The 22,856-nt window shown below is 44.8% G+C and overlaps 1 protein-coding gene across 9 annotated transcripts; it reads left to right on the forward strand.

The window, feature by feature from the left end:
- The first annotated feature begins 3,197 nt into the window (after nucleotides 1-3,197).
- fam49a (family with sequence similarity 49 member A) lies at nucleotides 3,198-21,993 on the forward strand. 9 transcript variants are annotated; one of them, XM_084699787.1, is made up of 14 exons: nucleotides 3,198-3,333; nucleotides 13,559-13,609; nucleotides 16,093-16,172; nucleotides 16,422-16,501; nucleotides 17,616-17,737; nucleotides 17,890-17,995; nucleotides 18,644-18,780; nucleotides 19,268-19,345; nucleotides 19,639-19,755; nucleotides 19,887-19,966; nucleotides 20,163-20,289; nucleotides 20,535-20,605; nucleotides 20,789-20,848; nucleotides 21,739-21,993. In XM_084699787.1, the coding sequence occupies exons 4-14, from the start codon at nucleotides 16,429-16,431 to the stop codon at nucleotides 21,746-21,748; spliced, it is 981 nt and encodes a 326-aa protein (XP_084555913.1). In that variant the 5' UTR covers nucleotides 3,198-3,333; nucleotides 13,559-13,609; nucleotides 16,093-16,172; nucleotides 16,422-16,428; the 3' UTR covers nucleotides 21,749-21,993. The 9 variants fall into 9 exon arrangements, with proteins under 9 accessions (XP_084555913.1, XP_084555917.1, XP_084555914.1 ...); XM_084699789.1 differs by having other exon boundaries at nucleotides 3,207-3,350; XM_084699790.1 differs by lacking the exon at nucleotides 3,198-3,333 and adding an exon at nucleotides 11,794-13,463.
- Nucleotides 21,994-22,856: the final 863 nt, after the last annotated feature.

Consider the following 22,856-nt stretch of genomic DNA (forward strand, 5'->3'; position numbering starts at 1 on the left):
TACAGTAGCTGATGTCTGACTTTCCTTTTCCTGTGAAAACATGAGCAAAATATCCAGGGGAGGTGGTACCACCAGGACCAGTATATTACCTGGTACTGGGACAATTGTATATGTGGAATGGGCAGGGGATAGAGTTGTAACGTAGGTGAATCAGACACTAACAATATTGCTTCAGGTCCAAGCAAATGTAAGCAGTGCTAATAAATCCATCAGCCACAGCACTGTGTAACAGCAGAGGGCCGCATGAAGAGGTGTCTATACTATACTGAGCAATTAGCCATTGGGCCCAGAAACCCAAGTGGCACCCCTGGTTATGGTTATGATTTGTGCATTCATAAAACTCACCATGAGCTACTCAGCCAATCGCTTTTAATGAGATTGACAAACACATTCAAAAGTTGAATCTACCATCCTCTGTAAATACTGAAAGTGCACAACTATAGGCTACAGTCTATCACAATTATCTTAATGGATTGCAGAAAGCAAAAAAGGGTTTTGAACATTGTGTTTTATTTTCACCCACAGATTGAGAACCAGTTCTAGTCCTTCTGGTTCCAGCTATTCTCCAACATAGGAAGTGAGCCAATAACTCCACTGTGAAGCTGGCCATTGATTAGGGCACAAAAGGAGATTGCGTTCCCATCAAAAACCCTTGAATCACCCACAGTCAACACCGCCAGCCCAGCTCAGGCCTGTTCAGTGGAGCCAAGGCCATTTCTTTGACTGTTTTCTGAGGCTCTACGCCGGTGTGCGATTTCACCCCCAGACCTCTCCGCAGGGCCGGCGCAAGCCTTTATGGGGCCTTAAGCAAAATTGATTTGGTGGCCCCTCGGCGTTGCTTATCGTTGCCGATAAAAAAAAAGAGAATATATTCATTTTTACATAACACATTAAACTGTAATTTCATTTGCTCTTGGTGGCCCTCTGGTAAGCCCTAAGCAGCCGCTTAGTTCGCTTATGCCTTGGGCCGGCCCTGCCTCTCCGTCACACAATTATATCTGATTGCCTATCTCTGTGTTAGTAGAGAGACAGTGAGCTTTGTGAAGGAAGAGAAAGAGGGGAGGGGGGTTGCTAAATCAAAATAAAAATGAAGAGGGAGACTGAGAGAGTAGGCTATAACAAAATAGAAATATAAACAACCTACAGAGCTTTGGTCAGAGGCTGCCTGGCTTGTGGTTTTATTGCTGCAAAGGGAAACTTGAGATATATTAATATGAATACAATCAAATGGGCAGAAAGACCCTGATGAGGACATGACCTTTTGAACGGCCCGGCAGATCTGAGAGGACTGTCTGCTGTCAAGCAACAGCCTAGCTAAGGCTGCGTCTGAAGAACAAAGCAGAAACATGCACTAGTTAATCTGACAAGAATGTATGGGTTTAAGGGTATACAAACTGAAACTAGTGGTCCCAGCTGTCAAAAAATTCCAACACAATAATTTAACAGATGCCATTTTCAAACGATTGTAGACACACAGTAGGGCTATGGGTTATTGTAACCCATCATATAGATTCGGTGACATGGCAAAGTTGTCAGTTTGGGTGAAATATGGCAAAACGAATAATGGTTTAGATCACATAAGAAGGGAAAACAGCTAGCAGGCAGCTTTTCGGGGCATTGAGAATTTGGTCATTCCTCAAACTGTCATGTTGCTCCCAGCGCTACTGCAATAGTTTCCCAAGCTGTTCTAAGAACCAGGACACCTGTGCTGTGAATACCGCAAAGGTTTTTCATGAAATGGCATGGCTGACATTTAGACCATGGCGAAGGTTTGCATGACTCACTTCCTTTAGATACTGACCCATAAAATTGAAATGTCTTTTTGTTCTCAACAACTTAAATGCACTGCCTACAAAGGGGAATTGAACATTATGTTCAACATTACAAGTGCTACCATTGTAATAATATGAATAAATCACTAAAGCCTACAGACCTAGAAAGCACAAGAAGTGGACTGCTGGACTATTAAGACTGAGATACAAGGTCCACTAATGCGGCATTTTCTAGGGTTTGCCCTAGGGTCTGGCCTTCTCGAACTATAAGAATTATTACTTCGCAAGCTTTTCCATGAACCAGAAAAGTCAACGTCCAGTATCCTGCTTTTTTGGTCATTACGGAGATGAAACTTCCCTAGGTTGTGATTAGTCATTACGTAGATGAACCACCCCTGGTTTCTGATTGGTCACTAGGTAAATAAAACCTACTTGCTTTCTTTAGTCCTAAGTATAGATAAACGTCTCTGGTTTTTAGGCCCAACGTGTGTGTGAGTGTATGTGCCTAAGCCCACATGCCTCAGCCACTTCCCCCAGCCACATCCCCAACATGCATACATCTCATGAAAGTATCAGACAATAGGTTTGTAGTCGTTTTCTGCCACCTGGTGGTACATCGTGTCATGTATTCATGACACTATGCATCATAATAAACACTACAGACACACTTAGCAGATAATACACCAAATTACAACAATTACACACATTTTGTTTGAGACCGCCTCTAAAAACCAGAGTCATCCCTCCGTATTTATTATTACATGATTTAGCATGAACAGTAACACAAGAAGGCTATACCCTTCATCAACACTGGGTGTCACTTTGGATTCACTACACAGCATGTGCCAGCGTATGGTAGATAATAGACACATTTATAAATGCATCTTTGTACCTCAGTGTAGTTTCCTGTCAGCGCATACCTATGTATAAAAGAGACTGACACCGTTTTAGAGACTTGTACTTGGCTTGGCATTCCTTTCAAGCTGGGCAAAAAGTCCATGGCTGAGTTGAGGCCTTGTGGATTGCAGCTCAGCCTGCAGTTTCTAAATTTCATAAACGGTGTGTTCCAACATGCCTCTTGATGCATCAATCAACGTTTGAACTGTCTCAGTGAAAGACCAGCACGTGCCTAGAAGAAGTTCATCACCATGCAGTGGATGCCTCAGGGTATAAAAGTGAGAGTTAATCCACTATGATGTCAAACCGAGTAACAAACTTTTAAAAACTAAATTCAGTGTAACCAGTGTCATTTTAAATGTAGGCCTATTTTATGCTATTTTAGACTCCTTTTTCACATTAAAAGAATAAAGAAAATATCAGATTGTTTGAAAGTTACAGTCATGGTCAGTGTTAACCAATTACAATTACAATTGTGTAAGGGCGGGGTTTGAGGCGAGATTTTTTCTGTGCTTTTTATGGTGCTGGAGGGAGGGGTAGGCTAAACTGAAAAAGCGTTGTTGTTGTAGCGACCGCTGACTGTAGTGGTTGTGGAAAGTGGCGCTATCGGAGTGTTGAACCATCGGATCTCCCATTTAAAACTACGATTTGGAGAAACATACCGGTAGGCGCAATTAAGAGGTCAACGTTGTGCTCTTACTGTTATAACTGTGTGAAAAGAATGTTCAATGTTAGCAATGGTGACGTTACTAACTCAATTTGTCGGTGCCAGGCGAATTCACATGGGTATTTAGGACTCGCCGCAGGAAGTGTGCGCTCTAATGTTAGCCAGCTAGCGATCTTGCCTAACTAGAAGGTCTGTTCGTTTTGGGTGACTCTTGTGCGTACTCGATTAATGTCGGTCGGAGACATAATAGAGTGTAGGGCAAGGGAAACCTGTGTCACCGCCGGACTGTGTTGCAACAGGCAATTGGTACACTATAATGATCTGGTCACTCGTGTTAACTAGCAAGGTAGCTAGCTGCAATCCGATTCAGGTCGCTATATGATCAATGGGTTGTTTGGTCTAGGTAGACCAACCACATTCAAATTCTGTTTTCGTTTTTTGAGATGTAATTTGACGTTTCCATTGGACTTCCCTAATTTCTGATACAAAATTTCACTGGATTTTCCTGGCGTTAGCTGACCTAGCACTAGCTATAATGCTAGCTAATTAGGGTTGGACAGTGAGTGCTGGCTATATAGTCTAGCTAATATCACATGTTAGCGAGATGACTGTCTATATACTGTATGAGAGAGTAGTCGAAGTAAGAAAGCCAAAAAAGTCGTCCGCTGACCACAGATACTTGTAGCATGATTTAGCGTACGTAAAATGATTGCCTCCTGCACTTTCAGTTGGTCTCCTCTATGGTGCTCTAGAAAGCCCATGACTGTTTGTATTTGATTGTCAACCCGGACCATGGCAGAAAAAAAAGTGTCACCCACTCGGCCCTCCTTAACGGATTTTGACATCAATTTCGCTTGCAGGCAATCGGTGCTTTAATGAATGGTTTCCCAACTTGTCAAACCGACAACACAATCGAGCTAGTTTAACTTCTGAAAAACGTTAGACCGCAGCAGTTGTTCCTAATTTCTCATGGACCTACTTAAGTGACAATGGTATCATTTCTCTCCCCTTTGGGGAAGCCAATATTACCTCTGCTGATTATATTTCGGCACAACTGCTGACGGAGACAAACAATATTAAGAACCTGAGAACTAGATATATAACAATTTGATTCAAACTTGCAGATCACAGAATGTTGGGCATGTTGAGATACTGTTGGGTTTAAAAGCCTGAGACCACATTGAACATTTAATGGGGGAATTGAAGAATGAGAAAGTCAAGCATTCTGGGATATCACAAGAAGCTATTTGGAACACTGGCATGCTGGCATAACATGGCTCAACAGGTTTTGACAAACTTGTGGAGTCAATTTATGCTGAACTGAAATTCATGTACATCTTTCAAAGATTCAACTTTTCTTTCAAATTGTTAAACTCGTATTGTCCTTTCTAATTACATTTTTTGTGTGTTACATTTGGAACAACTGCAAAATAGAAGTATCTTGACGTGTTGTCAGACTTCTGGAGCTGGCTGTATCTGTCAGGACAGCTAGTCTCTGCACTGATTTACCGTTGTTCCTGATCCTTTGTGAAATGGTGCCTGTTGTTTCAGACGTACAGTGACAGCTGCACTCCTCAATAGTGTGCACGTGCGTGCATGTGTTTGGTCGGAATGCATTGGATCTTGTTGCCGCATTTCTCTAGTATTGTGTCTTAAGGCAGAAAGAGTTTGTGAAAATGGAGAATATAGTGCCTAATGTTGAACAAATTTAACAACCTTGCGCTTTGTGTTGTTTTAAGACGAGTAAATAGTTCCCCAGATGTCCACCCTGATTCTGACTGAAGTTGATTCACAGGAGTAAGGTTAAACCCTCACAAGTTTCCTCTCCGCTTATCAGAGAGACTGTCTGCCAGTGTGTTGACCATGGTCCATGGTGCATCACTGAACGAGCCGTTGAAACGGCCATTTGGACTGTGTTCACTGCGGCTCGTGGCCAGTCTTCTTGGTTGGCACCAGATTGAGCTAGCTAAAGCTTGGCTTTGTTGTGGTGTTTTGCATTCTGCCTTCTTGGCTTGCTCGTGTCTTGGTCATCTTCATCTTGTTAATGGTGAAGGTGAGAGGGGGCTAAATGTTGCCGGTTGAATTGTCCTCCTCCGAGGTTTGCTCATGCTCCCTGTGGCCACATTTTTCACCAGTGTTGTCGCTATCCTTCCAGGATTTTCTTTTTTCAATCCATTGTTTTCAGGAAATGGGTTGTTCATTGGAACTCAGCCGGTGTGTAGTGAAATTCTATGCAAATCAGCTGACAGGAGTTCTGGTTTCACCCAGTGTTGTCTTTCTGAAATGGTTCACTGCCAGTCAGGCATATAAAAAAGAAAAGGGTGAGATGTAGGAGACCACTCAAACAACATTTCTGTCCTCCTATTATTGTGATGGCAAAAGAGACAAAGAAGTGTACACTTTGAGGGAGACTAGTATAGAATGAGGAGACTAGTGCAGGATGTGGAAATAGAACAAGTACACAGATTTTTGCATCAGTACACAGAATGAGAATTTAAGTCTCAGCCTTTTTTTTTTTTTTTTACATTCTTTCTCTGTGCCCACTTCCTGTTCATGTTTCACTTTTACACTCATTTCCTGTCAATATCAGTGCACAACACACAGTGCTGGCGTGTGAAGGAAAAGACACACCTAGATTACAATGTCATTCAGTAGAGGGGAGATGAGGTAGCAAGGTCTATATCCTGAGCAAATATAAATGTCACTGTGCTCCATGTATAGGCTATAGCCTAGTACAGAGAAGAGATTAGAGCATAAATGGATAACCAGACTAGAGGTGTGATGTAGGCATTCTGATCACCACTGTGGTCTGTAGTCTGTGAACAGTCTGTGAACAGTCTGTGAACAGTCTGTGAACAGTCTGTGAACAGTCTGTGAACAGTCTGTGAACAGTCTGTGAACAGTCTGTGAACAGTCTGTGAACAGTCTGTGAACAGTCTGTGAACAGTCTGTGAACAGTCTGTGAACAGTCTGTGCCTTTGTTGGTGTATCTCTATTCCACCATGAGCACCCCAAACAAGCACTGTCAGCAAATGTTTTGCTGAAGCATATTCCAACAAGATAAAGAGTTTGTCGTAAACCTTGGATCCCCTGCCTTTCGGTTCCACCTCTTCTGCGACTGTCGTGTTCAGGTGTGAGCTCTGTTGTTTCTGCTGAAAGGTCACAGCCAGCCAGTCCCACTGTCTGGCATGCACAGGTAGGAAGCTTCGAGATATCCGCATAGCTAACCTGCTGCGTTAGGAAAAGTACATTTGATACAGCTGAGTTATAGAGCCATGGAACTATGCCTGTTTTTCTTGTTCTCCAGCTGGTTTGATCTTAACTGCAATGTTGGCTGGTTAGATGCCTGGCTGACTGGTTAAGTGGCTGGCTGGCTGACTGACTGTTCCCACCTCAGCAGCATTCCCTTTGTTTTCAGCAGCTGTTTGGAGAGCGTAGCCTGGCTGATTTGTAATGTTTTTGTCCATGGTTACAGTATGCTTAGGCACTGGGAAAAAAAAGAGATAATTTATCCTTTTGTGATGGGCGTGTGGAATCACGAAGAGGCACCGTGCTACAGACCACTGCATGGTCAAGTGGGTGTTGAAAGAGATCTAGTGTGCAACATCAATCCACCACACCCCTGACCCCAAATCAACTGCCCTGGGAACCGTCCCCCGCCAAAAAAAACTACTACCGTCTTAATTTAGACCAGTGACTATTATCACAACCATGGCAGTTTTGTAGAATAATAAAGACAAAAACGTGTTGAATAATGAAGAAAAAAAAAACCCACTTCCTGTTTCTTAGTTCCTGTACGTGTGTTGATATTTAATTTACTTCAGTGATCCTTCCGTCTTCCCTGTCACCACGGCGACCAGCAGGTTGAGCAGGGTCTGGAGACAGACCTAACAGGAGGGTATAGCTTAGCGGCTAGAGCACCAGACTTCAAGTCACAATGTCGAAGGTTCAAATCCCCCCTGTACTGTACATTGCTTTGGATCAAAGTGTCTGCTAAATGTATGTGTTTTTATGATACATTATTACCTAACAACAGGTAGAGCAGCTCAGTAAGGGGTCAGGAGGTCCACAACAACGTGGACCAAGGCAATGACGGCCAGACCGGCCCATCTGGAGATCTGAAACGAATCTCTCAGCCTGGTTTGGTGGATCTGTGCATGTCTGTGTCTCCTTCTCACACTGAGTCACAGACATGGCCCCCTTTGTATCGCCTGTGCTTTTGACATGCAGAGCTCCCGGAACAGACGTGCTATTGAGCAGGGAGAAGGAGAGACGCAGGAGGAATTCTCCGCCTGGAGTCCCACGCCATGCGTTCATAACTGGTAGTAACCAGGCGAGGACTGGGGCTCTCCTGCTCTCTGAATACCAGGCCTTTCTTTCTCTCACACACACACATGCGCTCACACACACACACACACATGTGCAGCGGGCCTGCCTCCCAGCTCCAGCTAAGTGTTCTTTATGTCCTCTGTTCACACCCCTTGTCCTCTCCTCCTCCTCCTCTCATCCTCTGGCCCTCATTGGCTATGAGACAGGGTTTTGTAAACGGAGTCAGGACTGCGTCTAAATGAAAAATGTTCCCCTTGATCAGGCTGACACCCTTTTCCTTGTCTCACTCATATTCACTTGACCCCTCCCTCCTCTTTCACACTTTTTTTTTTCTCCATCTGACCCTCAGCTCCCATGGACACCCCAGATGTGGGGACAACCACCCTGTGTGTGTGTGTGTGTGTGTGTGTGTGTGTGTGTGTGTGTGTGTGTGTGTGTGTGTGTGTGTGTGTGTGTGTGTGTGTGTGTGTGTGTGTGTGTGTGTGTGTGTGTGTGTGTGTGTGTGTGTGTGTGTGTGTGTGTTAGCTAAGCGTAGCTGCATGCCTGGCTGGCTGAGGGGAAGTGAGGTTCGACCATGTAAGCAGCTGTGTGCAGGGTCTATTGACGGGCTGAGGGCAGAGAGTGTGTGTGCGTGATACAGCAGAGGCAGGAGAAGGCTGCCATTGTGGTGGTGGGCAGCCAGTCAGGTCCCCTACACCCAGCCCCTCACCCCCCTGGCCCGTGCCCATATAAGGGCAAAACACGTCCTGCCCTCTCTCGGTCTGTCTCTCTCTTTCTATTTCTCCTTCCCCCCGCTCCCCATTTCTTTTTATCCCTTCTCTCTTTCTTTCATTCTTTTTTTAATTTTTTATTTACCCTTCCCCCCCCTCCCCTCTCCCTCGTCACATTCTCCCTGCCCGAGGGAGTCACAGTATTCTAACCCAATTCCAGGCCTGTTTTTCCTCAGTCAACAGTGGAGGCCTTAAAATATTGATATCTGAGCCCGTGTAGAATGTTTTGAAACTGAAGCTTGCTTTAAATATTTCGGAAACAGGATTGTCAAACCATGCCCCCACTTCTCACAATTCAAGCCTGTGACAGTTTGTGTCATTATCAAGTTCAGCCTAGCAGGTCTTAATAAAGTTTGATGTCTCTGTGTAATAAGCATGCTCTTGTCTAGCGTACCTACACCAGGCACAGATGGAGCCTGTATGCTGGGCCCAGTGTGGAGAGATTGAAGGACTGTAAGGTTCCCTCAGTAGTGTACAGTTGGTTTTTTCATTCTCTTGGTGGGTGGGGGTTTTTCATGTTACACTTCTTAATCTACCATCCCTGTAATCAACACACAGATGAGATGAAAGCAGTCATTCAGCTCAGGGAAGTGCTGGTTCCTCTGGTTGGGTTGTGGTTCCAGGTCCACGGCCGTTGGGGAATGTACGTTATTTCCTAACTGCAGTGTGATGTGACGAGTCCAGTGGAGGAAGATTCAGAGGGAATTATCCAGATTGACCACGCTGCGGCCGAGCTCGTACACTTGTCTAGGTGTCAGTTAGCTCAGTGTACAGTACTCCAACCGACCAACTGGATTTTTACAGTCAAAATATTGGAGATGACTGCCGTTTAGGATAATTATAATGTAATTAGTTTAGCAGACGCTTTTATCCAAAGCGACAGACTGGGATTTGAACCTGTAACCTTTTGAACTCCAGCCATACACTCTACCACTGAGCTATGCTTAAATGAATACTGTAAAAATAACATTACGTTACCTCACCAAAGATTACCAATACGAGATGAGTAATGTTGCACTTGATTGATTATTTGAATTTCTCTAATTTCTCTTTCTAACCAGGAGGCTGGTTGTTGTTGCGATATGTTTGTGGTAGTTATAGAAGCAATGTTGGAGATAGATGAGCAGGAAATGTATTTTTCTCTTTCCTCTTTCTCTAGGGGGTCAGATGGCTGAGCGGTTAGGGAATTGGGCTAGTAATCAGAAGGTTGCTGTTTCGATTCCCCGGCCAAGCCAAATGACGTTGTGTCCTTGGGCAAGGCACTTCACCCTACTTGCTTCAGGGGGAATGTCCCTGTACTTACTGTAAGTCACTCTGGATAAGAGCATTTGCTAAATGACCAAATGTAATGTTCTTTAAACGGCAGTCATGGTGCTGCAGATATCTGTGAATCCTACTTCCAGCCTTCTCAAATGTAGGACACAGAATGACATCAGTTTGCTGGAATTGGCTAGGGACATTTTGATGCAGCTAAGAGTTTCAAATTCCATATCTCCATTTTAATCAATGAGCTAGTTGGTCAGCACAGGAAGCTTAATTTACGGTCAGTTATTGCGTAATGTTGAGGAGTAATTGGGTGTAACAACATGTTACATGTCTAGGAGGAGAACTAACATGGAAACGGACTGCGAGTTAAACATTTATAATTATCTTTGTTATTGGCAGTGATTACAAAAAAGTTTCTTCTTGTCTGAACATTTCTTTTTTGGGGGGCTGTAGTCCATGGCATTTGGCATGAATGTGTTTTTAATACCTGGTCTAGCTTCAAAGAATGCAGCTTTCTGTTTTGACAGACTGGAAATTGAATTGGTCTATACCCTGCTTCAGTGGGATGAAGCTGAAATGGAATTGGTCCCAGAGATGACACGATTCCATCCATCATGCTGTTACTATGCAGAGGATTGGATAGCTTGGAGCTTTGTCACACACACACATAGTAATGTACTCACAGGATGATGTGTGTCTTCCAGTCCATTGAACCTCCAGTGGGGCTAACCTCGTAGTGAACCCAACAGACTGTTAGAAGCAGCTCAACAGGCAGATGTTTGGGCCTCAGGAGAAACCTTGTTGCTAGGGCTCAGGGCTGGTGCCATTAACGGCAGAGCGCGCACACTGTCTGACACCCAGGAATCCTGAGAGAGATGGGGGCTCTAAACACACACTTGCGCGCACACGCACACACACACCCTTTGCGTGACCGAGCCTGATGCCTGGAGATGTCACACTGTGGAGATCTGGTGGGGTCATGTTAATAATTTATTTGCAGTCGGCTAAATCCTGGATCCAAATACAGCTGGCATAACAGTCATGTCATAAACATCTACTGTAGGATGTTTTTTCTCCTGTGAAGACGGTCGTTGTGAGGGCAGAATGAAGATGGTGGACTGGCTGAAAGTAGCTCCTTCCTCGATCCTTTAACACAGGACTCCGTTCTGGAGTTACAATAGCAGGTGTCTGGCAGGAGAAATGGTGTTGCTGCCTTTCTCACCCCCGATTCCAAAAGCCCAGGGAGGAGGGGGGGGGGGGAAGAGACCTGCCTGTCTCAGAACGAGAGGCTTCTAGAATCTCCCTCTTCCATTCCGTTGACCACAGAGAACCCTGGGATCTGGAGTCTTTTGTGTTGGAGTGTACTTCTCTCCAGCCGGCTGCGCTGGTGCATCTTCCTCCTCTTCAGTTTAGTGTAGTTTGTTTAACAGGAGCCATGTCCAGCACTAGCACTGGGCCACAGTTAGCTATATAACATGATGTAGACCAGGAAGAGCAGCCAGTACCCCCTCAGTGACACCAAGCTGCAGACTCACCTTGACGGATCCATCAGCATTAGATTAGCACCACCATGCTGCTCTGCAGGCACGAGAACACCACTCTGAGAAAGCAGGACTGTGTGTGTGTGTGTCTTTGACTCCAGGCTTATCTGTGTGATGGAGGGCCTGCAGATTCTATGGGCCCTGTGCTGGTCTGACCGCCTGGGGTTAAACAGTGGGGCTTGTGTTGTAGCTGGGCTCACTGGAAAATTCCACTGGATTTGGATCTTCTGAATAACATGTTTATTTTCTGAAACTCTTCCTGTCTCTTCCTGATTCCACTACCTGCTGTGTCTGTGTCTAGTCAGTCAGTGAACTAGCAGAGGGGGACAGCTAGAGAGGGAGAAATGTAGGGAGAGTGATTGATAGAAAGGAGGAGGTGGTTTAACTAGGTTGAAGGATACAGTTTAGCATGAAATACAAATAAAGCTAATTTTTTAAGAAACCGTGTGAAGACGAAGTGTCTAAGTTGGTGCTCTGCACATGGTGTGTGTGCACGCACGCATGTGTGTGAGGAGAGGGGTGTAGTCAGCGAGGCAAGAAGACCACTCATGTGTTTGACTAGGCCAGCCGTCACCATGACCATATAAGGACTCCTACTTCCTGGCCCCCGTTGCCATGGGGCCAGTCCAGCCTTCCCTCCATCTCTCCATCCATCCACCCATCTCTCCATCCTGTTCCCTCACTGCCATGCAGGTTGACTGTAGGCGTGGGGGAGGGTGGGGAGGCAGAGCAGTATTTTCAGTGACAGATGGAAAGCGAGGTGGAAGGATCTGTGACCTCCCAGTCTTTTTGTCTCTTTCTCCATGTCTCTCTCTCTGTCTCTCTCTCTGTCTTCCGGTCTCTGTATTTCTATAATAGGGACAGAGTTTTATTTGTATACAGATTGGAAAATATGACATTTGGATCAGTGGGTCATCGCTGTCAAACCAGTACCTATTGTGAGTGTTTGTTTGTGTGTGTGGATTATGGGGCCCAGCTGAATTTGTATTGTATGTGTACTTTCCTTGTGTGTGTCTTGACCACATCGCTGTTGTTTAGGGTTGTCCTCACGTTTACTGCTCGTCTGCTGAGAACTTGTTTTAGACTTTAGTTAAGTTGGGTTGCTGCTATTCAGGGCAAAGTGAGAAGTTTCCTACGTTTTGTAACATATTTGGTCTCAAACAATGTTGCTAGCGTTTTAGCGCGTTTTGTGTTTCGGTGTTGATTAGAACGTTACCATTTTCTCACTGGTCCTGTGATTTAAGCGTAGTGTAGGCAGATGGAAAGATGCTGGTGTATGTGGGGGGTTAATATTGTCTCCCTTTTAGGCCTAGCAGGCCAGCTAATCCTCAAGGTTTCCGTTGACAGTTGGTGTGGAGGTAAACAGCCTAGGAATGCTGCCTGCTCATCTAGGGTGATCAAATTATAACGGCTATCCGTGCTGATGCAGGAGTCAGCGTAACGTCACGGCTTTGGCAGAGCCCTGTCTGTGATACGTTTAGTCTCTAGGCTACAGTACATGGGTCTAGCTAGCGCTACATGGTCCTAACACTGTGGTGCATGGCGCGGCAAGCGCTATTCTACATGGGGCTGGCAAGCGCTATTCTACATGGGGAGCTTGCTGGCGCTAATTAGGGCTAGCTAGCACCACAGGGGTTAAACGAGGCTAGCGCCATGCCTAATGCCGGGTACATTGGCACAGTTGGCCTGGCTCCGTATCTGGATCCATAACTGACTGCTTCAGTCGGGTTGGGCAATGTCTTTCTACTGGCTAGAGCTAGTTTTCCCCAGCCAGGTTTCCGCCTTCTCCCTCCCTACTCCCTCCTGCTATCCCATCCCTCCCTCTAGTCATCCAATCTTCCCATTTGGGATGTGACGAAGACTGGTGACTATTCCTCGTATCCAGCCGCAGTCACGATGAGCGTTTAGGTTGTTAGCGACTAGACAGTAGCAGATGTCGTATCAATATTTAATACACGTGTTACCTTGCGGACAGCTGTGGGATAGGACGGTGTTTAGGTGGTCACTGGTCACCGACTACGTTAGCCTGCTGTCTCTGCCCTCCTTCATAATTCAACCGAGTGTTTAACACAAGGCAAAACAGGACGTAGCCAAGACAGACATGCATTGCATGTTGTACTGGAGAACAAGGTAGCACAAGCATGGTAACATTAACACCGAAACAGACTACCAGCAGGACAGCTGGGCGAAAACTATATGTGGGATGCGATTGACCAATATGGTATATTACTCATAGGTTTTTTTTGATTTTTTTTACCATTAAGTTTTGTTCTGGGTGGTTCTAACAAGGATTCTCCTCTCACTCGTGTGTTTCAGAAGGAGGAAGTGGATGATATAGAAGCCAGCCTGGGTCCTCCTCCAGAGAAGGTACTTTCACCTCCCCTCCCCCCACCACATGCAGACTGTACACACAAACACACACACACTGTACACACACGCATTGTACACTCACTCACACACAACGACACACTTACATATTCATACCATACACACTCATATACACTCACACATAAACACTGTATATTTATTTGATGATGCAAGTGGACCAGGTGCATGCCACAAGCCTGTGGTGAGGGTAATTATATGGTTCTACAAGCTCCAAGATTAGCTTGCTCTTGTTCTGTCAAGCCTCAGACTCTGCCCCCAGAGCTGTAGTACTAAACAATAAGAAATATCACAGGATCTCTCGTATCGTCAGCTACCGTCATGCCAAGAAAAAAATGTACCTCACAGTTTTATCTAAAGCAACATGCTGGATGAGGAGGATTCGAACCTTGGAGCTCTGGATGTGCTGTCAAATCCTCTGACCACCCCATCACTGTTATCAGACCAGTGTTTCCTGGAGTATTTGGACCTGCCTGTTTTAGATATTCAGATCCTAGATACAGCACTTATCTGTCTGAGCTGTTGGTTTGCTGTTGTCTCCCCAGCAGAGGTTCTTTCTCACAAAGGGAGGAAAGCTCGCCAGCACTCTGCCCTTTTGGACTTTTAATTGCCCCTAGCAAGCCTTAATTACCCTCCACAAAGCCCTGTGATTAGGGCTGGTTTGCTCACACAGGCATTGTGACGTTGAGAGGCAGGAAGCAGTCTTTATTCACAGAGGTGAAGCAAGGCCGTGCCATAGTGGAGAACTCCAGAATGTTGTCAGCCATGTTGCTTCAAATCAACACCGACAGCAGATAAACTAAGAGGAAGGTCCTTTATTGAGACTGACGGTTTGACAAGATGTCCCTAAAAAACATGGATCCCTTGACTGATATGAGTTGCACCATGAACTTTTGTGCCTCTTTCGGAAATGACCATTTTTAAATTATTTCTGTCCCCGATATGGTGCTGATTATTTCAAAGACTAAGAACTATCAAAGAGTGCCTTTATCCGAGTAGGTCAGTTGGAGAGCTCCAGCCATGTCAATCATCTGGAGTGAGAACCCATCTCTCATTGTGAAAGTGGAGCTATGCGGGCTTGTGTGAGTTCCCCTCACGTGTTAACTTCCCCGAAACAAGCGCGTTATCTCCAGAGGAGGGGAAGGTGCTGTCTCTTAACGGGAGAGTCCTGGTCTCCTATGACGGCATAGTGGAAGAGACCTGCTAGGCTCTCAAACCATCAACCACAGACTGGATGAAGCCATTGAGCACAACGCCGCTAATGGACCTCAGTTAATAGCGGCAGTGCTTTCACTGAACCCACACAACTGCAGCGGTTCCTTCTGCAGGCTCTGGGAGGGGAGTTCTGTGTTTGTTTGGACTGGAGGGCGTCCCAGAGAGGAGAGAGAGGGTTGTTGTTGTTGTTGTTTCATTTCCGTGTGTGCTTCGCGAGGGGACAGGAAACGGGAATCTGTGGATCTGCTGCGTGCTGTACTTGTGACCTTGGCGGGGCAGAGCGGGACCCGCGCATCCCCCTCTTTTCTGTTTCTTCCTCTGTCTCTTACCCTCTCCCCTGGATGTCCATCTTTGTCTCTTCTCCTGCCGGCTGCGTTGACCTACAGACGGCAATGGGGGATGCTGTAAGTTTCAGGGCAAATGGCAGATTGAGTGTCTGGTTAAGTTTGGGTTAGATCTGCAGAAGCGTGTGGTTCAACATCGCCTCCTAGTGTCCAACCTGTAAAAGTGACTGTACCCAAGAAATGCAGAGTAAAAAGCTCTAATCAATTACTCTCCCAGTTTCACCAATTTGAGTATCAAAACCCCCCACATGTGTCTCCAGATGTGATGGGCCAGAGGCTGATCTTTAGTACCAACCCCATGACCCCTCTCTCCTCCACCTAATTATTCTCCCCGGCATGTGTGCGCTGAAGAGCCCAGATGAGCTGTAATCGGGAGGTACAGAGACCAGCCTTTGAATGGTGCCCTGGGGGAAACGCAGAGAAACGTGGCTGTTTCAGCCTTCAAACGGCCACCGCCCACTCCCTCCAATTAAACGTTAAATATCACCATTATCTTAAGTGGCGTTTAAGATGCGAGTAGCCATTTTGTGAGTTTAATGAGAGGGAGGGGGATTTCAGAAATGTTGACCAACAGGAGGCATGGGATCACACACGTCGGCGTGTGCAGGCCGGCACTGCAAGCCGGCACTGCAGGCCGGCACTGCAAGCCACTTGAATGGCGGGCCCTGACACCTTTTCATGTTACTTGTGAGTGTACGAAAGCAAACGGAATCCATTGCTGGGTGCACCACCTCTGATGGAGAAGTGCCTGTGAATTGTGATTTGTTTTTCTATGCGTGTTTAAAAAAAGATTTGTGTTATAATCAATGTGACAGATGATAGCAGATATCGAATGACATTAAAAAGATATTTTGAGATGTTGAATGTGCTGCTTGATGTTGTGTTTCTCATCATATTTCACACCAGGTTTGCTGGGATGGGTAATCTGCTAAAAGTCCTAACAAGGGAAATTGAAAACTATCCTCACTTTTTCCTGGACTTTGAAAGTAAGTCTGAAGGATGAGGGGTTGGAGGGGACAACAGGTGAAAAGTGTAACCGCCTAACCCTTTCCTCCCCAGACAGACAGACAGACAAACAGGTCGTCATCTGGTGCACTGCTCCTACAGAAGCTCTCTCTTTGTTCTCTCTTCCTCGTTCCGTCTCTTCCTAGATGTTGTACTGCCTCTGATAACGTCTACTGTCGCTAACACACCACGCACCTCTCCTTTTCTCCTTCTGCTTCTCTCTCTTCCAGAAACCAAATGGGGAATCTGTTAAAGGTGCTCACTTGCACTGAGCTTGAGCAGGGGCCAAACTTTTTCCTTGACTTTGAAAGTGAGCAGAGCTTTTGCCTGGCCTGGGTTTCCCTCCCTCCCTCCCAGGACTCAGAGTCCCAGATCACTTCAGGCAGTCAGTCCAGGAAGTGAATCCAAAATGCACCTTCTGATTATAATCCGTGGATTTTGATGAAAGAATCGAACGGGTGCCAAATTCGTTTCCTGAGTTGACTGCATTGAAATAAGAACCTTGCTAGACTAACCGACCTGCATGCATCAACACTTCAACCAGAACTTGCTGCTTGAGTTTGTCCAACTAACCCATTCTCCTACAACGTGGTGTGCTGCATGTGATTTTTCTACATCTTTAACTTGACTGATTTCAGTATGTGTCAACAAAAGATTTAGCTGGCTCTTTATCTCAAATGTACAGTATATTTCCATTGTCTTGCTTTTTGCATGCTGCCATCCTTTTGTCATGTTTAATCATTATTCACTAATGATGGTCTTATGTAGTACTAACTTAGTTATAGTAGCCATGACTGTGTTCTGTCACTACAGACCATAGATGTCTGATGGTGCATGCAAACAGTTTTCTGTACAATGTACACACAAGCCACTCTATATCTTCATTCTTACCTTGTCATGCATCGTTATCTTACACATATTATAGAAACAGCAGATGATTATAACATAACAAATGTTTCTCTTTGGCCTTTTGAACGCTCACACTGAGTGTACAACACACGCACACACACGCACACACACGCACACACACGCACACACACACACACACACACACACACTGCCCCCAGAGTTGTGACATTTTAGCTCCTTATGTTGTTGCAAGGCCAACATTGCTGTTCGTCTCTAAGACATGATACAGATGAAGTCTACAAAGTGTAACAGTCCTCCTGTGTGCTCCATATCAGGCCTCTATAAAACCGGCCCATTTATTTGGGTTTAGGTTTCTGTCCAGTAAGACATGAATGTTTCCAATAGAATGAATGATGTTGCTGTCCCATGCATGCTTCCCCAAAGTGGCCCTCGTTGTAAACACACGTCATCGCTGAGTCAGTCATGTATCATTCACTTCTGTGTTGTTTAATCATTTCTTGTTTTCCAACTGCTACCAAGACTTACCCTTGTGTGTGTGTGTGTGTGTGTCTCAGATGCACAGCCGACAGACAGTGAGCGGGAGGTGTGGAACCAGGTGAACTCTGTCCTCCAGGACTCTGAGAGCATCCTGTCAGGCCTGCAGGCCTACAAGGGAGCCGGCCAGGAGATCAGAGATGTATGCAGCGTTTACTCTGACAAATCCTTCACCCAGCACCTGTTTTCATCCACAGACACATAGTAGAAATAGCACAGCATAGTCACTAATCTCTATGTCTGTGTGTGTGTGTAAACACATAAATATTAAATGACGTGTGTGTGTGTCCGCAGGCCATCCAGAACCCTAGTGACATGGTCCTGCAGGAGAGGGCCTGGAACGCCGTCTGCCCCTTAGTCATCCGCCTCAAGAAGTTCTATGGCTTCTCTCTCAGGCTAGGTACCCACCCAGACACAGAACGTTCTGGTTGCTCTCAGCTTCCAATCTGCTCTCTGGTTTACTTTAACTATAATTTGTTTTGTGGAGAGTGGAGGTCAGAGTGGAGGTTTTGTGGAGAGTGGAGGTCAGGTTAAAAACCAAAAATATGTTGATCGGATGTTTCAAAATCCCTGAGACACTCCTCAAGGCCATCAACAAGCCACCAGACCAACACATGAATAAGCGCTGTTGTACTGCACTCTGGTGGTAGGCCCTGGTATGGCAGCATTAAAATCGAACTCCAACAGCAGAGATGACTGAATGGAGCACAGAGCACAGCAAAGATGTTGTAATAAATAAATGTACTCTAGGAAGCAAGGTATAGCTCTAACATGTATCATTACTGTATGCTCTTAAATGTACGTAAACAGATAGGCTAAGGTTATTCTCAGTTTGGGGTATTCTCAGTTGGAAGGTGAATTAATATTCAGTTTTATTCCATTTATATTATTTGTACATATATTGTTGATATTAGTTGCTCATATATGTTTATATGGGTCTAGAGGGGCCACTAGGAAACTGCTGAGAGGGGCGGAACCAAAGCATCCTAATGTACCTGTGCTTGTCACACATGTCAAACAAACGTGCTGTGTGTGTGTGTGTCTACAGAGAAGGCCCTGCAGAGCCTGCTGGAGTGTCTGACGTGCCCCCCCGCCTCCCCCACGCAGCACCTGGAGAGGGAGCAGGCCCTGGCCAAGCAGTTTGCAGAGATCCTCCACTTCACGCTGCGCTTCGACGAAGTCAAGGTCTGGAAGCCTGACCGCCAGGCTCCGCTTGGCTGCTCGCATGCTCAACATCCGACGCTCATGCTCACACACACACACACACACACACACACACACGCTCTGTACACATGTACATGCGCACACCAGGGGTGAGTTTCCCGATAACGATGGATCGTAGCAACGATCTAGCAAAAAACTAAACCATCGATATTTTTTTACGTGCTTTTCCCAAAACATGCTCGTAAGGAGTAGGGTAATCTATGCACTTTAAAGAGCTGCGAATTTTCAACAGACACTTTAGCTACGATGTCTTTGGGAACAGCCCGTAAAACAAAGATTCGTCCTATGATGGATTCTACGATCAACTTAGGCTTACAACGTTTTCGGGAAACGCACCCTAGACCATTGATTTGACCCTTCCTGTGTGCGTGTGTGTGTGGTTTTATAGTTGTATATCTATCTTACATGGATATGTCCCGATGAGTATCGACTTTCTGATTTCCTGCAGATGCGAATCCCTGCCATCCAGAATGACTTCAGCTACTACAGACGAACCATCAGCAGGAACAGGATCAACAACATGAATGTGAGGCTCTTTTTAGAAACTTAATCTAAGAACAGAACTAACTGCATCCCAAATACAGTATGAAGGATGAGACGTCCGCTGAAACCTATTTGCATATTTCCCGGAATGAAACTTCTTGTGGACAACGACCACAAGGCTATCTGAACGCATCCGTTTTAATCAAAGAAGCGCTCCTGGCAACACATTTTGTTTCTATGACAACAATGTCTTGACAACATATCAACTTGCACATCCACTCCCATAACCCGTGTGCTACTTTGTCCTTATCGCTGTCGTTTTTGTTCTGTTTTCAGTTGGATATTGAGAGCGAGGTGAATAATGAGATGGCCAACAGAATGTCTCTGTTCTACGCTGAGGCCACGCCCATGCTGAAAACCCTGAGCACCGCAACCACAAACTTTGTTTCCGAGGTAACGGAGGAATTACTGTTTACATTAATAAGACATCCATGTATCCTAATATTTGGTCCGATGTATGAAATGTGATGTCAATGAGGATGATCAGGGAGGGTAATGAAGCTGTGTGTGGCCCCGCCCCCCAGAATAAGACCCTCCCACTGGAGAACACCACTGACTGTCTCAGCACCATGGCCAGCGTCTGCAAGGTCATGCTGGAGACACCGTGAGTTTGCTGAGCACTCGCTGCATTTACTCACGCACACACACATACTCCCTTTTCTGTCACCATTCACTACACTCAACACACACGCACACAGACACAGATACACACTCACTTTATTCACTCGTATTCTCTGTTTTAACCATACACACACAGACTCACTTTATTCCCTCGTATGCTCCGTTCTGCCCCCCCTCAGTGACTACACCAGCAGGTTCAACAGCGAGGACACTTTGCTGTTCTGTATGAGAGTGATGGTGGGTGTTATCATCCTCTACGACCACGTTCATCCCAACGGAGCCTTCAATAAGTCCTCCAAGATTGATGTAAGACACACACACACATGCACCGACACAATCAAACACAGACACACGCATAAAAACTTACACACTCATATAAACACACACAGACACAATCACATGTAGACACATATGCATGCTAATAAACATACACATATATAAAAAAACGTACAAACACACACACATATTTACACACAGACTTGGACTTGGTCTCAAGGACTTGATTCTGCTCAGTAGACACTTCTGACACCTTGGTGTGTGTGTCCTCTCAGATGAAAGGATGCATAAAGGTCCTGAAAGATCAGCCAGCGGACAATGTGGAAGGTCTCCTCAATGCCCTCAAGTAGGTCTACCATCTGCCCTTCAAAGGACACACACATCTCCAACCAAGCCAAGATGTATTCAGTTACTGTTTACTATTTGAATATCATGTCCTAGAAACTGTATTGTTCGGAAACCTCCAGATTTAAATCCCCTGCTTTGACTGTTTTTATTCATTATTAAACGGTCTTTGTTGTTCTTTCAGGTTCACCACAAAACACCTGAACGATGAGTCCACTCCAAAAAACATCCGAACGATGCTTCAGTAACGTTTCTTTTATATATAAATATATGAAGAGGATCAATGTCCTGACCTCAAAAGATGTATATGTTTACATAATTTAAAGACTTGATGTTAATACTTGTGTGTATTTACATAGTCATTCCCTCCAAGTTACTGAAACATATAGAACATGTACCTTTACCTTACGACAAACGCATGGCCTAGGCCTACGCTATTCCCTGTTCAAGCACAGACTCTAGATACCTTTCAGCCTTACAGACGAGGCAGGCAAGCTGCACGTGTAGAAACTTGTCTCTGTGAGGGGAGGGGAGTAGGAGGGGACCAGGCCTGCTCATCAACGGTTCTATATGAGCAGGAATATGCACACTTGATTTGTCTTACCTGGTTTACTGGATGTAAGTGGGTTTCACACAGTTTAAGTGTTCCACTAGCCCTGAATTCTAACAACCCTGTCCATGTACTGCACCCAGGAAGGTAAATCAAGTGTACACATTTTTGGTGGGAAAAAGGTTTAATGGTTATGTTGGTGACGTTCAGATGAAGTGTGCTTGGTGATGTCAGGACTAGTTGTGCTTTTTTTGGTATCACAGTAGAAAAGGGCTGTACGCACCACAAGAGATGAACGAATCAACCAAATTGTTTTTATTCACAATGGAATGGCAGAAAGTGGGATGATAAATGTTTTTGTTTTTCATGTGTGCGGTGTGTTTTATCCATTGTTTGTGTGGCTGTTTGTATTTAACAGAAATCCAATGGCTCCACAAAAAGCAGCTTTAATTATGAATAAAATAAATGATGTCAAGTATTTAAGTTAAACAAGGGCAAAAAAAAAAACTTTTCTTCACCACTGAGATTTCTGCTCAGGTATTCAGGTGGAGGTGAGGAGTTTAAAGTTCTTGTCATTTTCTTAGTTCTCTTTAGCAGACTCCTGGCACCTCCATCTCTGCCTTCAACACAGGAAACTGATCTGCTCTGAAAAGGAGTGACAGCTTTCCCACGTCACACAAGTGCCAATTTGGAAGATGAAAGCTGGTTCCCCTTCTATTTCTACTTCCTACTGTTGTGTCACTTATTGTGGGTTTTGAAGAATGACACACGAAGGCCATTTCCCAGTACTAAATTGGTCCGTCTTGGATTTTAAGTTTGGTTAAAAATATCCCTTTTCAGACTGTCTGTTGAATCTATGTACATCAGTTTCTGCCTTTGAGACTTTTCTCTCACGTACTCACTCACACACTCACTCTTACACACATATGTGTCATTGTTGCTTTTCAATGAAAATAGACCAAAGGGGCATTATAAGAATATCTAAGCTTTTATCCTGCATCCAGTAGCATGCTAGTGTGTGGGCCTCGAGAAGTTGAATAAGGACAAAGCTTGGTGAGCTGACTAACATTGTCAGACAATCGCTTGTTATTAATGTATTTTGTTCAAGGATTAAGTACATAATAGCCTAGTACACATAGTAAAGACATCTTTTCATTTCATCTTTTCAATATTCTTCAAGCCAACATTTTAGAGACTTTTCAAAAACAAACATTTCAGCCAGGCCTCAAACCAATAAAAAGCCATAAACTTGTACACACTTCTGCCTCTCAGTACCTCTATTTTAACCACTTAACACCAAACCTAATAGAAAAAGAATATCAGATATCCAATGTTAATTGTAACCTGTCAATTGTGAAGTGTTTTATATATATTTTTGATCATTTTTGGTATTCCATAATATATGATGGTAAGTTTGAGCCATACTTTTGGGGTGTTTGATGCAAATTTCTAGATGCAATGAATGAATACTGTACGTAAGCTACACATTCAGAAATGTAGAGCTAAATGTACGTATGATATTGATACTGTATCTCAAGATGCCTGAGTATGTTATAAAAGCCTTTTATCTTTTTTACTTCTGTCTATCAAAGTGAAACTTAGTTCTGCCTGAAATATGCTACTGTGTTGTATGCAAGCTGTGTTAAATATTTGGATTTGTTTATAACTGACAATGCCATTTGTTTAATTGTTTGAGAAGCTG

Source organism: Hypomesus nipponensis, chromosome 6 (genome assembly GCF_054491055.1).
Source record: "Hypomesus nipponensis isolate SF chromosome 6, ASM5449105v1, whole genome shotgun sequence".
NCBI lineage: Eukaryota > Metazoa > Chordata > Actinopteri > Osmeriformes > Osmeridae > Hypomesus > Hypomesus nipponensis.